Here is a 15,337-nt window from a genome sequence, read left to right as displayed (position 1 = left end):
CAACTTGGAGGGACTTCTTGCTTACTTGGTCCCATCTCACGTCCAGTACAGGAAACCCTTCTGTAAAACCAAGAAGCATCCTGTTTTTTGCTTGGGCATTTCCAGGAACTGGAAACTCATTCCACTCTAGGAAAGACATCCCAACCCAGAGTGACAGTTCTTTAAGCTGAAGTCAACATTTCTCTCTGTACATCTTTTGATCTCTACTAGAGCTGCTTGAAATTATACACAGAATAAGGCTCTTCCCCTGTCATTTCAGTAAACACTGGAGGATTAAGATTTCCATGGACTACTAGAATTTTAAGGCTACAGGAGCTTAGAGATTATTTCTTTCAGTCCCCTACGTCATCCCAGATGGGTGAAGTGACTTGCCCAGGCCACATAACTAGTCAGAATTGAGCTCATCTCTGCTACATCTTTTCCCTTATTGGCTGGACAATGCATGTCTATTTCCTTGCACATTCACACTCAAACTACTAGCACTCCTACTCTGTCCAGCCCTTTCACTTCTCCTCAAGACTTTACTATTCTAACTTTACCTGGAAACATTAGTGGAAATGACCGCAATATGTTAACACTGTAATATGGAAACACTTGTTTATCAACATTTTATATGCTTTATTGAAAGTTGACAAGTGCAACAGTTAAATACAGTGACACCTTACAACTGTGTAGAGAACATGCACAGACACATATGCATATAACTACTATACAGGCAATATGCAGAAACCCCTACTAGGAAATTCTTTTCATTAACTAGAACTGATCATTTTTCGAAGAACTCAACCAGCTCAATCAAAAGACTTCAGTGAACAGGGATTTACTTCAGGATATTCAGCAGCTAGAGGATTTCAGATTACACACAGAGACTAACTGTGCCAAGTCTTTAAATTTCTTCAGGTGTGGTTTTCTTCATGTAGCGTTTTATACGTAGATCTAGATATAAAAGACAATCCACACCTCTTCAGACAGCCAATGAAACATTTAAATTTCAATCTGTACAGCCTAAATAGTAATTACAGTCCTCTATTGTACAAAATAGTTATACTACATACACAAATATACAATAAGCAAAACAACCTTCATGGTAAAGATAGCCTAGGTCCCAGCTACCTGTCACGGTTTATTCACTCTAATAGCTTTGTGTCATTCACTGTTTCAGAAAGAGGCACAGAACTATTGTTTATGGATTTCAGTGACAGCAGTCAATTTGTACAATGAACTGTATCTCCCCTCAGTATAGGTGAGACTATACAGTCTTTACTTTAACCTCCCTTTCAAGTTCCTCATAAGGGGAGAAGAGGAGAGAGGCCAGTCCACGTGGAACTCCACTGCTTCATAACCCCCTGGATTAAACTACTTGCAAGCAGGAGAGAACTCTTGAAGTGGGGGGTGGGGAGCAGGGCAGGGATGGAAAGGCACACAACTCCTCAGCATGAATTAACCATTTCTCAGGTATTTGCCAAGCTGCATAAGGTCCCAGTATATCCATGCTAATTCTCTCATTAACCTTTAATTCACACAACTAGGAAACTTCTTCAAGCCAAAAGCATATGAGTGTTTAATACTGGGGGGGGTGGGGAGAGAAAAAAAAGAGAGTGGCGTATGTCAGTCTCACGTTTTTCTTGCAGCGAGCAATGAAATGGGTGACTGTGGAGGCGGATTCCCGCTAGTACGTCTTCTCCGGTCTGGTCGGTTCAGTTCAGACGGCGGTGCCAGCCAGTTCTGCGGGGGCATAGGAGGCTATGCTGTTGGTCCTGAGCCCTGGGACGCTGGCTGGGCAGGGGGCTGTGTGGTCCCCTGTGGCTGCGAGGTGGCAGGGGGAGAGCCAGTCTGCAGCTGGGCCTGAAACTGGGCAAGCTGCTCAGGACTGGCTAGCGTCTTCAGCAAGTTGTTTTCCTGCTCCAGCTGGGAATTTTTCTCTATTAGTTCTTTGATTTGCTCTTTGAGGACCTCCACTTCCTCTCTAACCGCATACATCAAATGGCTTTTTACCAGATCCTGAAAGAGGGAGAAAAAAAAAGGCTTAACTTACTATTTTCCTAGATATCTAAAGCATTATTTTGTATGGCTCTCTCTAACCATTTACACATCTTGCCTGTAAAGTTCAGTAAGCGACATCTGAGTTCATCTACTGAATACAACCACAACTGCACAATACTTAAAGTAACTTATATGTAAATGATCGAGTTTCTTAAAACTCTATGTCTTCCTACAGACGTTACACAGGAATGCATACTGTCGGGTTTCCTATTCGAGATCGCCAAATGTACTAGCCTCTTCACCCCTGGGGCCCCGGGTCTCCCGACACGAGCGTGGCCAGCCGGGCCCGCCCCACGTCCGTCCCCTCCCGTCCGGAGCCACCTCCCTCAGCACCAGCTGCAGCCAGTTCCTACCGAGCAAGTTGCCGCATTTTCCTCCCTCCACCCCCACAGCCTTTTCGTGATTAAGCTGACATCACAGAAACCTGGGCAGAGCTCACAGCCAATGGGAGCGCGAGTTATTTATAGCTCCGAATTAAAGGTTCGGAGTTTGCCTAGCAACAGTGGGCAGAGAATCCCGTGAGAAGAGCCACAGGCGCTGCTCCAATAACAAAGAACAGCCAAGGCGGAAATAAAAAATAGGAGAAATCCAGGCAGAGGCTGAGAAAACAAAACTTTTCTCCTATTCTCCTTCACTGTGCAGTAGTCTACAGCACTGGAGATCCATTTATGCAGGTCTAGAAGACCCTTCCCCCGAGCTCCCCTCCCGCCCCCGCCACCAACGGTAAAACCTTCGGATTCCCAGTACAGCGACACTGAAGACGTGCCACGACCGAAGGAGGCGGACGGCCTCAATTCCCTCTCAATTCCCTGGCCAAAGGGGACATCTCTGCAAAACCCCCAACGTTCAGCCCACCCCTTACAGGGAAGGAGAACATCTGATACCCTCAGGGCCCCTTGCTCCTTCCATAGCAGCCGTGGGATGTGGCTTTATGCTGGTAAAATGGAGACAGCGCCGGCATTTCTAAATGGATGAAGAGCAATCCACATCATAACTTATGGATGCACTGGTTCCAACCCAAGACATCTCGCTTTTAGTGCTGTGCCCACATTTTGTACGAATGATCTTAAATCAGTACATACCATAGCTTGCTCGATTTTGTTGTCAATAGCTACCACACTTGCACCAGAGGAGCTGGAAAAGAGGGGAAAAGATCATCGATAAATGGAATTTTTCTTAAACATCCAAGACAAAAAAAGGATCCCCCACTTCTGTGGTGTTACTAGCATCATTTTTTGAATATTCTTTAACGGTATGTAAGTAATAGATCACGAACAACACCAGCCACTCTCTGACTAACGAATATCCAGACATTTCCCTACTTTTAGTGAGCCACAAAGGACTAAATTACATAATGTGGTAAAAGCCTGTTCTCTGCCCAGACCTGCGAAAAGAAGGCTATTCTGAACATTTCAAAAAGCAACATCCATGTCACCGTAGTCTCTCAGCAATGGACAAAGGAATTCCCCTGGCTTTCACCTGCATTATTACAAATCTCTCACTAGTAAATTTAAATAAACTATCTCAGCCGACATTTACCTATTGTCAAGTCTCACAGATGCGTTTTCAGTCCCCAGCAAGGATGACAAGAAAGAAATTGAAAAATGTCTCAGTTGGTAAACTCCTAGATCCATCGCCACTGGTCTACACCATTGGGATTTCATGCAATTGCAGCCAAAAACACCCTCGCGGAAAGGAAAAAAAAAAAAAAAAAAGAGGGAACACCTGCAGCCTTGTTTGAGCTAGATAAAATCGTCTAGCTTTACTGCAGCCCAGAAACAAACAGAAATCAGCAGCCCTAATTTAAGGAAACCTGGCTTCTGGGGCTTGGCGATCCCGGGGAGATGCGGATCCCAGGGATGTGTGGAGAAGGCTAGCAGCTCTGTAGCCCAGCTCCACTGCTATAGACGAGGTCTCCCGGTCTTAGCGCAAAATATATGCCGGGAGGAGCCGCGCCGATTGGCCGGCACGCCATTGGACCCGCCCCTTCTCCCTTCCCCGCCCTACTCCCGCTTACCCGCCTTCCCCGCTCCCAGCCCCCATCTCCCAATCCCGCTCTTCGGGTGGGCTGGCCCAGGCCGCGCTCGGAGGGCTCGGATACGGGGCCTCCCGGGGCTTCCACGGTTTCTCCGAACGCCGGGCGACTGCTTCGGCACAAAACGTCAAGGGTCCCTGAAAAAATACGATCGGGGCCTCGCACGTGCTTACGTTTAAGGGAGTCAGACCCGGTCCCCGGAGCTGCCTGTCCCCGCGGCTGCAGAACGGCGGGAGCTTCCTATTTGCAACTAGACCGGTCTGCGCTACTGGGCATGCCCAGTCCCACCGCTGAAGACTTGCTCGAGTGTCTGGATTTCGATCATCTGGTTTTTACAGGCAGCAGTAATGGGAGAGTTTTCTAGCAGGTTTTACTTGTAAGGATAACAACCGTACTGTAATAATACTTTTGTTTTTTAAGCCAGTGGGTTTTAGAGAGAAAAATCGCATTTGCATTTCGAGAGATAATAGCTTTCCTTGAATTTATCACTTACAGAAGCAAAACAAAAAACATATTCTTTGCTAGGCATATATAAATTGAGCCAAAAAGGGATCCACCAGATGAAATCAGGTCCCCAAGTTGTCCCCAGTGCTATAAACATTAAAATTGCACACACAGACCCCCCTGACTATCAGTACCTTCTCACCAGTAATTAAATATGCATTCTTCCATCCATAGCTAGAAAAGTCAACTCCACAAGCTGAACCCTATATAGACCTATCTTCAGTATGTCCCGAAGCCAAGCTTTTGAAAGTGGGAATTCCATTAAGCCTCAATCCTATGAACCTCCTTTTCTTACATCAGAGGTATTGAAAACTACATACTGTAAACAGTGTATACAACGCGCACAGTTCCTTTAAGTTAGTCTTTTTGCCCGTTCGCCGCGTCCAGAACCAGTAAAAAAAGAGATTTAATGGTGATTAAAAATAGTTAAGTGGTCAAGAGATGCAGCAAAGCTCGCCCTCCTCCATTTCACCCTCAGGGTCACAATGACCAAATCCCTTCTTCCAACCAAAATCAAGAGATTGGACGGCGTGTAAAATAGCCTAACCCCTTACAAAATTTGCTTTATTAATTTAAAATATTTGCAAGGACAATTTAATTGAGGTTATACTTTAATATACTATAAATCTAAGGCCTAAAGTTTGCTTGATTATAATAGATTAAACAGTTTGCACTTCAGTATTTTTAAGCAGGCATATTTAATCTCTACAATACTGCCCTCTAATGGCATAATACTATAAAAACAAGCAAAAATCTACAAAGTACTGGGGAGACTTCTCTAATTCATACGCATGTATGCCATCACAAACAGTTCCAATATAAAATTTGATCATATAATACATATATTCTATTTATACATATGTAATTCTCATTCTCTCCCTCTTCCTCTCTCTCAGCATCCTTTTCTAAAATTGCCATCAGAGCCTTTGCACATTTTTTTAAATTGACCCAATGCTGGCAAAGCGCATCTGGTTTTAGAACCTGTCCAACATGATCAGGGACCAAAACTGATGGATGTAGTAGATGATAAAGACAGTAATTCTCTCTTGGGTCAAAACACCAAAGTGTGACTATAAAGTAAAAACATTCTTTTCTATTGTAAGGGTCATATTATTCCCCAAAATTTAAAGCTTTACTTTTAAGTAACAAATAATATTTGTTAGCATATTTATGATTTACAAAAATTTTTTAAATATATTATCTCATATGGTACAAATTTCTTTACGGAAGACACCCATTTTCAGTAAAGGAAACAGTCACTTAGTAAGTGGAAGCTTAAAAATTATAATTATTTGGAAAGCAGGCATGTGGTCGCCTATACCAATGCTAAACAGAATTATGTATTATTTACTACATAGTAGTTTTTATATTTTAAAAACGTCAAGTTGTGAGTAGAACCAAATCTATGATTAAGTCCACTTACATATTTTAACTGAATGCCAACTCCAAAGGAATCAGTTTTAAAAAAGCATCACTTTAAGCTGTAAAAATAGCTTAAAAAACCAAAAACTCTAATAAAGTCATATAAAAAAGGAATTTTAAATGAATAGCTGGAGTTTAAGATTACAGGCAGTCCCCAGTTATGAATGAGATCCGTTCCTGTGTCTTTAAGTCGAGTTTGTAGGCAAGTCAGAACAGGTGCATACGGTTCTTATTTAGCATTACAGCTATACTTTAGTGCAAGAAGAGGTTCAGGAAGCGTTTTCAGTGGTTTAAAAGCTGCACATGCAGCAAGTGAAGGTGACTGTGATGAAGAATTTGTTGCAAGTAGGGGTTGGTTCAGTCATTTCAAAGTGATGGCAAATTTGTGTAACATTAAACAGCAAGTAAGAGCTGTCTGTAAGTCAGAAGTTCACGACCCAGGGACTGCCCATACTGAATTCAGTGAGTTTTACTTATTCATGATGTTCTTCAGCATAGAAATAAGTTGGTTAGGTTTATATTTAAAACATTTCAATTGCTGATCCATTGTATTAAGCCACAGAAGCAAACATAAGCAACCATAGTCTCTTCAATGCATTTCCCTACTGAAGGACATGGTGGGGATCTCCAATGCTTTGCTATTTTAAATAAAATTGCAAGAAATATCCTTGTACATACATTCTTGACACTTGTGTCTGTATTTCTGGAGAATTTGCTGGACCGAAGGATATGCAACAACAACAACAAAAGTGACTGGAAATACAGTGCTAGATTCTTTATGTGCTACAGTCTTTATGTGCTAGATTCTTTAAAACTGGGATTTTATATCAAAACTGAAAAGACATTAATTTGAAGAAAGTAGGCAAAAGAAACGGAAGAAAGCGCCATAGAGAAAAACCCTTGGGTCAGAAATGTCTGAGGCACAAATGACTAGAATTACTTTCAAATGTTCTATTTGCAAAGCAAAACGTCTACATGTCAAGTGCCCATGAAGACTTGCTGAAAGGAGGGAAAACACTACAACGCCTCCAGAAGAGACCCCCAAAGGATGGATGAGACAAGTCATGTTCAGGGCACTTGGCAGCGATCAGGAGGTCTCACTTAGGTGGGGAATCTGCAGTACAGGAAACAGCCTGGACAGTCCCCATTTGGGTGAAAACAGCTCTTTAACTAGAGCTTTGTTGTTGTTGGCTGCCCTGGAGTCGCCCCAACTCATGGTAAACCCATGCGCAACGGAAAGAAACGCCTGCCGGGTCCTGCCCTATGACTGGTTGCAGATCAGAAGTTTGTGATCCATAGGGTTTACCTCCAGATATATATGAAAGTGAAACTGGGGTGCTTTTTTTTTGTTTTTCTTTTGTCTAAGACTAAGCCTTTTTTTACTTGGCTTCCAATTCAGTCACCTCTGCATACTGGTAGCAAGCACACTGAGACAAGGGGCAGCGCAGGGGTAAGGTCCGTGTGTTTCTAATTCAGCAGCACATGCTTTTCTTCCACTTCTGCTGACTTGGCCAATAGAGGCAAAGTTGGGAATCTACCACTCATACAAATGACCTATTACTGCCCCTGTCCAAACTCCTTGCAAATTTAAAGTGACTGCCAAGGAAGAGGCACATCACCTTGCACCTGACCAAATTACAGCTGTCTAGGGACTCTCAGGCCACTTCCACTTTTCTAGCTCACTCTCACACAGAGAGTACGGATGCCAGATTCAGCAAATAAAAATACAGGACTCCCAGTTAAATTGGAACTGCAGGCAAACAGCAAATAATGTGTTAGTATGAGTATGCTTCATGCCATATTGGTTGTTTATCTGAAATTAAAATTAACAGGGCACCCTGGAGCATAATACACATTAATGAATAAAACCTACCGATGGGTAACAGGATAAAATGAGGTTCCTTAAAAGGGATGACATTGCCAATCAAGAGTGCCTGAGAATATTTAAACGATTTTCCTGAATAAGACAATTTAGTAGATGTTAACAATATTTTGAGCCCTTTTCTCCCAGATTAATATGGTTGGTCCTGCAATGTAACCAACAAAGTCCTTATTAGGCTATTCTAAAAAGTGAAATTTCGATCTTTGGACAAACACAATAGTGCTGGTAAGAAATATGCCTGCAGAAAAGCTACAAGTTCATCATAGGTGTTATTTAGAAAAACAAGAGCTGGGAAAGGCCTTCTTAAGTAAGGCACATGTTTGGGCCCCACACACTGTCAGAACAAGAAGCAATGACAAAGAAATCAAAACAAGTAAAAGCTGTTACATTCAACCATATTTTAAATTTCATTGATTTACACAGAAAGACTGCAAGATAAAGTTGAGAAAATCTTCCAAAAAAGTAGAAAAGAAAAAAAGATGGACATTGGGAAATAAAAAGATAAGAGACTTAAAGGATAAATCTAGGAGGTCAAACATCAAAATAGGATGAGTTCTGAAAACAAAGAACAAAGGGAAAGAAATTATCAAAGAAACAATTTAACATTTTCTTCCAGAATGAAAAGGCATGAGTCTCCAGATTAAAAGAGATGACCAAATGCCCAGCAAAATGAATAAAAAAAGCCCTATACCAAAGCCCACCATCATGAAACTTCAGACCACTCAGGATCTAGAGAAAATCCTAAAAGCTTCCAAAGAGGGGGGAAAAAAAACAAGTTGCAAATACAGGAACTAGCATCAGGATGGTTTTGTTGGTGGTCAGAATATAATGGAGAAAATGTCTTTAAAATTCTAAGAAAAAAGCTTTTTAATCTAGAATTCTACACTTGCCAGATCATCTGCCATTGATTGTAAAACGTAGAATAAAAATATTTTCAGACATTTCTGACACCAAAATGGAGGAGGAAATCAATGAAACAAAGACTTGGGAAATAAGAAACAGGGACTCTAACACTGGCAAGGAGGGCAGAGAATCAGCAGGATGACAGTGCGGAGAAATCTCAGCTGCCAAGCAAGCCTAAACAGCAGCTGGTCTGTAATGCTGTAGGAAGATGGAGGACTTTGGCGGGGAGAGCTTCGGGCGGTGGGGGGTGGGGAGGAATAAACAGACTATCTGATACATCTGACCATTTGCAGGGGCTTAGAGGGAGCTAAAGTAGCCTGGATAGCACAAGCAGTTAAGCGCTCGGCTGCTAACTTAAGGCTGGCAGTTTGAACCTGCCAGGTGGTACCGTGGAAGAAAGGCCTGGTGATCTGCTTCTGTAAAGATTATAACCAAGAAAACTCTGTGGAGCAGTTCTGCTCTGTAACACATGGGGTTGCCATGAATTGGAATCTACTCAAAGACAGGAAGTTTGGTTTTTTCGGATTTAGGGGGAGCTATAGATAGGTATCAGGAGCCCTGGTGGTACAGTGGTTAAAGCACTCAGCTGCTAACCAAAAGGTCAACAGTTAGAACTCACCAGCCGCTCCTTGGGAGAAAGATGTGGCAGTCTGCTTCTGTAAAGATTTACAGCCTTGGAAACACTATGGGGCAGTTCTACTCTGTCCTATAGGGTCGCTATGAGTTGGAATCGACAACAGTGGATTTGGACTGATAGGTATATGACAGATCTAATGATGCAGTTAAAAAAGTTAAAAGACAGTTTTACAGAAAACGGTACAAAGAAAAAAAGATAAGCTCTTAAATGATTATATGATTATATTAATTTTTAAAATATTTATTGATTTAACTTTAATAAGTTAACTTTACTGGAAGAAAATGTGGCAGGAATGGTTTAAAAGTGCTAAATCCTAATCTATTACAACTTGAGTAAGTAACATTTAAAATCGAAAAGCAAGAAATAACAGTGCAAATTTATTAAATAAAAATGGGGAGGTAAATATGAGAAAAAAACATAACTAAAAGTTAAAAGTGCCTGCCTCTGAGGAACAGACTTGGGGGAATGAAAAAGGGAACTGCTATTTTTTTTCTATTCATTCTATTTGATCTTTATGTATGTTCATGTATGATTTTGATTTGAAAGATTTTAAAGTAAAAGATGAGAGGGGTACTCAGAGAGAGATCTGCAGAGGGTCCCCCCACCCCAGGCTTCACCTGAGTACTTATCAACTCATGCACGTGAGGAAACCACCGAGGCTGGGGAAAGAACCATCCAAAAGGAGCAGGCGGAACAATTTTCAGAAATCACACAGGGTTGGGAATAGGTGGTGTTACCACCACTCTGAATGGAAAAATCTCATGATACACAGGATACCAGGTACTCAGAAGGATATTGCCCAAAACCAAAAAAAAAACAAACCCACTGCTGTTGAGTCAATTCCAACTCATAGCTACCCTATAAGACAGAGTAGAACTGCCTCATAAGGTTTCCCAGGAGTAGCTAGTGGATTCCAACTGCTGACCTTCTGGTTAACAGCCAAACACTTAACCACTGCACCACCAGAGTCCCGGATATTGCCCAAGGAGTGGGGAAAAATGAACCCAGACTGAAGGGTGCTTTGGTCCCATGTAAAGCAACTTAAAGGAATCCTTGAAAGGATCAAACTGTTTGCATGTAACTTAATGTAGTTCCAAAAGAAAGCTCAAGGATATTGAATAAAATATAATATCTAACATCTAGTAATTCACAATGTCTGGCATCCAATAAAAAAATTACCAGGCATATAAGTAAGCAGAAAAATACGACTCATAATGAGAAAAAAAAAATCAATCAATCATAATGACCCAGATATGACAAAGATGACAGAATATGTAGATAAAGATATTAAAAGATTATTACAAGTATATCTGTATGTTCAAGAAAGTAGAGGAAAACACGAGCATACTGAGGAGACGTGGAAGATAAAATGAAAACCCAAATCAAACTTAGACCAAAATAAAAAAAAATACAGTGTTTGAGAAGAAAAATACACTTGATAGGATTAATATGGAGATAATGGCAGAAGAAAATATTCCCGAACTTCGAAACATAGTAATAGAAATTAACCAAAACAAAACACAAAGAGAAAAAAAAAAAAAAAAAAAAAAAAAAACCTTTGTGCGTGTGAGGGGTAGAACAAAGTATCATTATCTGAGGGATAACTTCAAGAAACTAAATATGTCTGTAGTTGAAGTCCCTAACAGGAGACAGAGAAGGAGAGGGAAAATATTTGAAGAAATAATGGCAAAAGTTTTCTAATTTTATTATAAAATAATAAATCCACAGACCCAAGAAACTAAATGAACCCTAAGCCAAAGAATTACGAAGAAAACTATGACATGGCATATTGGAATCAAATTGCTTAAAACCAATGATAAAAAGGAACATCTTAAAAGCAGCCAGAGAAAAGAAATACATAATGCACAGAGCAACAAAGATAAGGATGATAGCAGACTTCTGATTGGAAACAATTCTAGATGGTAGACAGTCCAGCAATATCTTCAAAGTGCTGAAAGGAAAAACAAAAAAAATGTCCACCTACAACTTTATGTCCAGTGAAAACATCTTTCAAAAACAAAGGTGAAATAAAGATTTTCTCATACATACAAAAGTTGGGAGGATTCTTCGCTGGCAGAGGTGCACTACAAGAAAATTTTAAAGGAACTCCTCCAGCAGAAGGAAAATGACACCAGATGGAAATCTAGATCTACACAAAAGAATGAAGAGCACTAGAAATGATAACTACTTGGTTAAATATAAAAGACTTCTTCCTTACTATTTAAATCTCTTTAAAAGATAACAGTCTTAAAGCAAATGTAATAACAATGTATGGGAGAGCTATGTTGTTGCTGGGCGCCATTGAGTCGATTCCTACTCATAGTGGCCCCACGTGACACAGTAGAACTGCCCCATACGGTTTTCTTGGCTGTAATCTTTGCAGAAGCAGATTGCCAGGTCTTTCTCCCGAGGAGTTCTGGATAGGTTCAAACTGCCAACCTTTTGGTTAGCAGCTAAGTGCTTATGGGAGAGTGACAGCATATGTACGAGTGCTCTGGTGGCACAACGGTTAAGAGCTCAGCTGCTAATCAAAAGGTTGGTGGTTATAGAATCCACCAGCAGCTTCGTGGGAGAAAAGACCTGGCCATGTGTCCCCATAAAGATTTACAGCCTAGAAAACCCTATAGGGCAGTCCTACTCTGTCTTATAGGGTCACTATGAGTCAGATTTGACTTGACGGCACACAACAACAACAACAATACAGTATAAGAAAAATGTATGACAAAAATAGAACAAAGGCTACGAGGGGAGAAGGGAAGTACTTTTGTAAGGTTCTTACATTACTTGAAAGTAGATTGTGAAAAGTTAAAGATGTATACTACAAACTCTAAATGAGCAACTAAAATAATACAAAGAATTATAGCTAATAAGCTAACAAAGGAGATGAAATGGAATCATAAGAAAATATACAATCTAAAAGAAGGTAGAATAAGACATACAATAAAAACTAAAGAGCAAGATGGTAGATTTAAATCCAATGATAAAAAAATCACATTAAATGTAAACAGCCTCAATTAAGCACTTCAATTAAAAAGCAGAGTTTGTCAGACAGGATTAAAAAAAAAAGACCCAAGTATATGCTCCCTACAAGAAACATATTTTAAATATAAAGTCACGAATAGGTAAAATAAGAGGATAAAAAAAGATACACCATGTTAGCAAAAATCAAAAGTGGCTATATTAATCAGACAAGGAAGATTAAAGGGCAAACAATATTCCCAGGAATAAAGAAGGTCATTTCATAATGATAAAGGGTCAGTTCATCAAGAGGTCATAAAAATCCTAAATGTTTGTGCACCTAATAATAGAGCTTCAAATATATGAAGCAAAAACTGATAGAACTACAAGAAGAGATAGAAAAATCCACAATTATAGCTAGAGATTTCAAAAACCCTCTCTCAGTAATTAGAAGAACAGGTAAACAGAAAATAAGTAACGATATACAACACTTGAATAACACTATCACCCATTTGACGTAATTGATATCTGTAAACATTTCATCCAACAACAGAATACACATTCTTTTTAAGTACGAATAGAATTTTTACCAAGATAAACCATATTCTGAGCCTTAAAAAAAGCCTCAATAAATTTAAAGTTTCAAAGCATACAAAGTGTAATGGTTAAGGCTGTGTGTCAGCTTGGCTGGGCCATAATTCTCAGTGGTTTGGCAGTTATGTAATGATGTAGTTTGGCAGTATATAATGATGTGGTCATCTTCCATGATGTGATCTGAAGTGATCAGCCAATCAGTTGTAAGGCAAGTTTCATCAGGGGTGTGGCCTGCATCCAATATATATATAGACGTTCTGGCAAAGCTCATTTGCTTGCTCTGGATCCTGCATCTGGCTCGTCATCATCTGACCTCTGGTTCTTGGGACTGAGCCAGCTGCCTGCTGTATTCTTGCCGATCTTGGGATTCGTCATCCTCTGCAGCCTATGAGCCAGCAGCTTGCCATCTGACCTGACAATCTTGGGTTTGTCAGCCCCTACAACTATGTGAGTCAGGAGAAGCCTCCAGCCTTATGCCTGACCCACAGACTTGGGACTTGCCAGCCTCTACAACTGCATGAGCTATTTCCTTGAGATAAACTTCTCCCTCCCTCTCTCTCTCTCTCCCCCTCTCCCTTTCCCTTTCTCTCTTTCTATATATACACTTTACTGGTTTTACTTCTCTAGAGAACCTAGCTAAGACACAAAGTATGTCCTCTGACCATAATGGAATTAAATTAGATCTCAATAACAGATAACTATCTGGGAAATCTCTAAACATCTGGAAACAAAACAGCACACTAAATAATTCATGGTTCAAAGAAGTAATCAAAAGGGAAATTAGAAAGTATTTTGAGCTGAATTAAAATAAAAACACAGTACATCAAAACTTACTTAAATAAATTTAACAACTTAGATGAAATGGACACAAAAAAAGACATAAACTACCACAGCTCACTCAAGAAAAAGATAACCTGAAGAGTCCTATTTAAATAAATCAAATTTGTAGTTTAAATAATCTTCCTATAAAGAAAACCTCAGGGTCAGATAGTTTTACTGATGAATACTGCTAAACATTTAAGGAAGAAATAATACTAATTCTGCAAAAACTTTTCAGAAAATTGAAGAGGCAGAAACACTCCTACACTCAGTCTACAAAGCCAGCATTACTCTTAACACCATAACCAAAAAGATTACAAAAGGAAAGTAAAGAAAAAGAAAACTATAGACCAATAGCCAACATGAACATTGATGTAAAAATTCTTAACAAAATTTTAACAAATATAATTCAACATATATAAAAAGATTAATACATATGACCAAGTAGTGTTTATCCTGGGAATGCAAGGTTGGGTCAACATTCAAAAATCAATCAATGTAATTTACCCTATCAACAGACTTAAATAAATAAATATGTATGTATATACACACAGACACAGAGGATTATATAGAGACCATCTCAATAGATGCAGCAAAAAATCTGAAAAAATTCAACATCCATTCATCATAAAAACTTTCAGCAAAATGAGAACTGACAGCAACTTCCTCAATTTGGTAAAGAGCATCTATAAAAAACCTTCAGCTAAAATCATACTTAATAGTTAAAGATTTAATGCTTTCCTCCTAAGACTGGAAACAAGGCAAGAATGCCCACGGGCAGCGCTCCTATTCAACATCATACTGGAGGTAATAGCCAGTGCAATAAGTCAAAAAAAAGAAATAAAAGGAATCTAGGTTGGAAAACAAAGATATAAAACTATCTCTATTCATGGATAACATGACTGCTAAGTAGAAAATGCCAAAGAATCCACAAATAAGCTATTGGAATTAACAAGAAGCAATTTCATCAAGGTTATAGAATATGTTAAATATATAAAAATCAATAATATTTCTATGTATTAGCAATAAAGAATTAAAAATCGAATTTTCAAAAAGTTCCATTTATAACAGCAAAAAAATACATAAGTATAAATCTACAAAATATGTATAAAATCTATATACAGAAATTTACTAAACAATGATGAAAAAAATCAGAGAGACCTAGTAAATGAAGAGATATACCATGTTCGTGAATTGAAAGACTCGATACTGTTAAGATGTCAGTCGCTTCCCTCCACAACTGATGTATAGATCCAATACAGTCCCCATCAAAATTTCAGAAGAACTTTTTGTAGAAATTGTCAAACTGATTCTAACATTTATATGTAAAAAAAAAGGAACTAGAACAACCAAGCCAATTTTGAAAAAAAAGAACAACATTAGAGGACTCACACTACTTTATCTTAAGACTTTCTATAAAGCTACTCTAATCAAGATAGTGTGGTATTGGCAAAAGGAGACACATAAAGCATGGAACAGAGTGGAGAGGTCAGAAATGAACACATACATACACAGTAAATTGATTTTCAAGAAAGATGTA

At 39.4% G+C, this 15,337-nt stretch overlaps 1 protein-coding gene across 4 annotated transcripts in view; it reads right to left on the bottom strand.

Annotated features, from left to right (window-relative positions):
* Positions 1-597: 597 nt before the first annotated feature.
* Positions 598-15,337, bottom strand: part of TSC22D1 (TSC22 domain family member 1) — a 131,308-nt gene continuing 116,568 nt past the window's right edge. For 3 of the 4 annotated variants that reach the window (XM_004376601.2, XM_023731606.1, XM_023731607.1), the window contains exons 2-3: positions 3,126-3,177; positions 598-2,001 (exon numbers count right to left, since the gene is read on the bottom strand). In XM_004376601.2, the coding sequence (XP_004376658.1) occupies positions 1,744-2,001; positions 3,126-3,177 (310 nt within the window). In that variant the 3' untranslated portion in view covers positions 598-1,743. Of the gene's footprint in view, positions 2,002-3,125; positions 3,178-3,582; positions 3,953-15,337 lie in introns of those variants that run through there. The other variant, XM_004376602.1, reaches the window with a different exon arrangement.

The sequence above is a fragment of the Trichechus manatus genome, unplaced genomic scaffold, assembly GCF_000243295.1.
Source record: "Trichechus manatus latirostris isolate Lorelei unplaced genomic scaffold, TriManLat1.0 scaffold00044, whole genome shotgun sequence".
In the NCBI taxonomy this organism is placed as follows: Eukaryota; Metazoa; Chordata; class Mammalia; order Sirenia; family Trichechidae; genus Trichechus; species Trichechus manatus.
The sequence above is the reverse complement of the archived record's forward strand: the minus strand, read 5'-3'. Positions and strand labels throughout refer to the sequence as shown.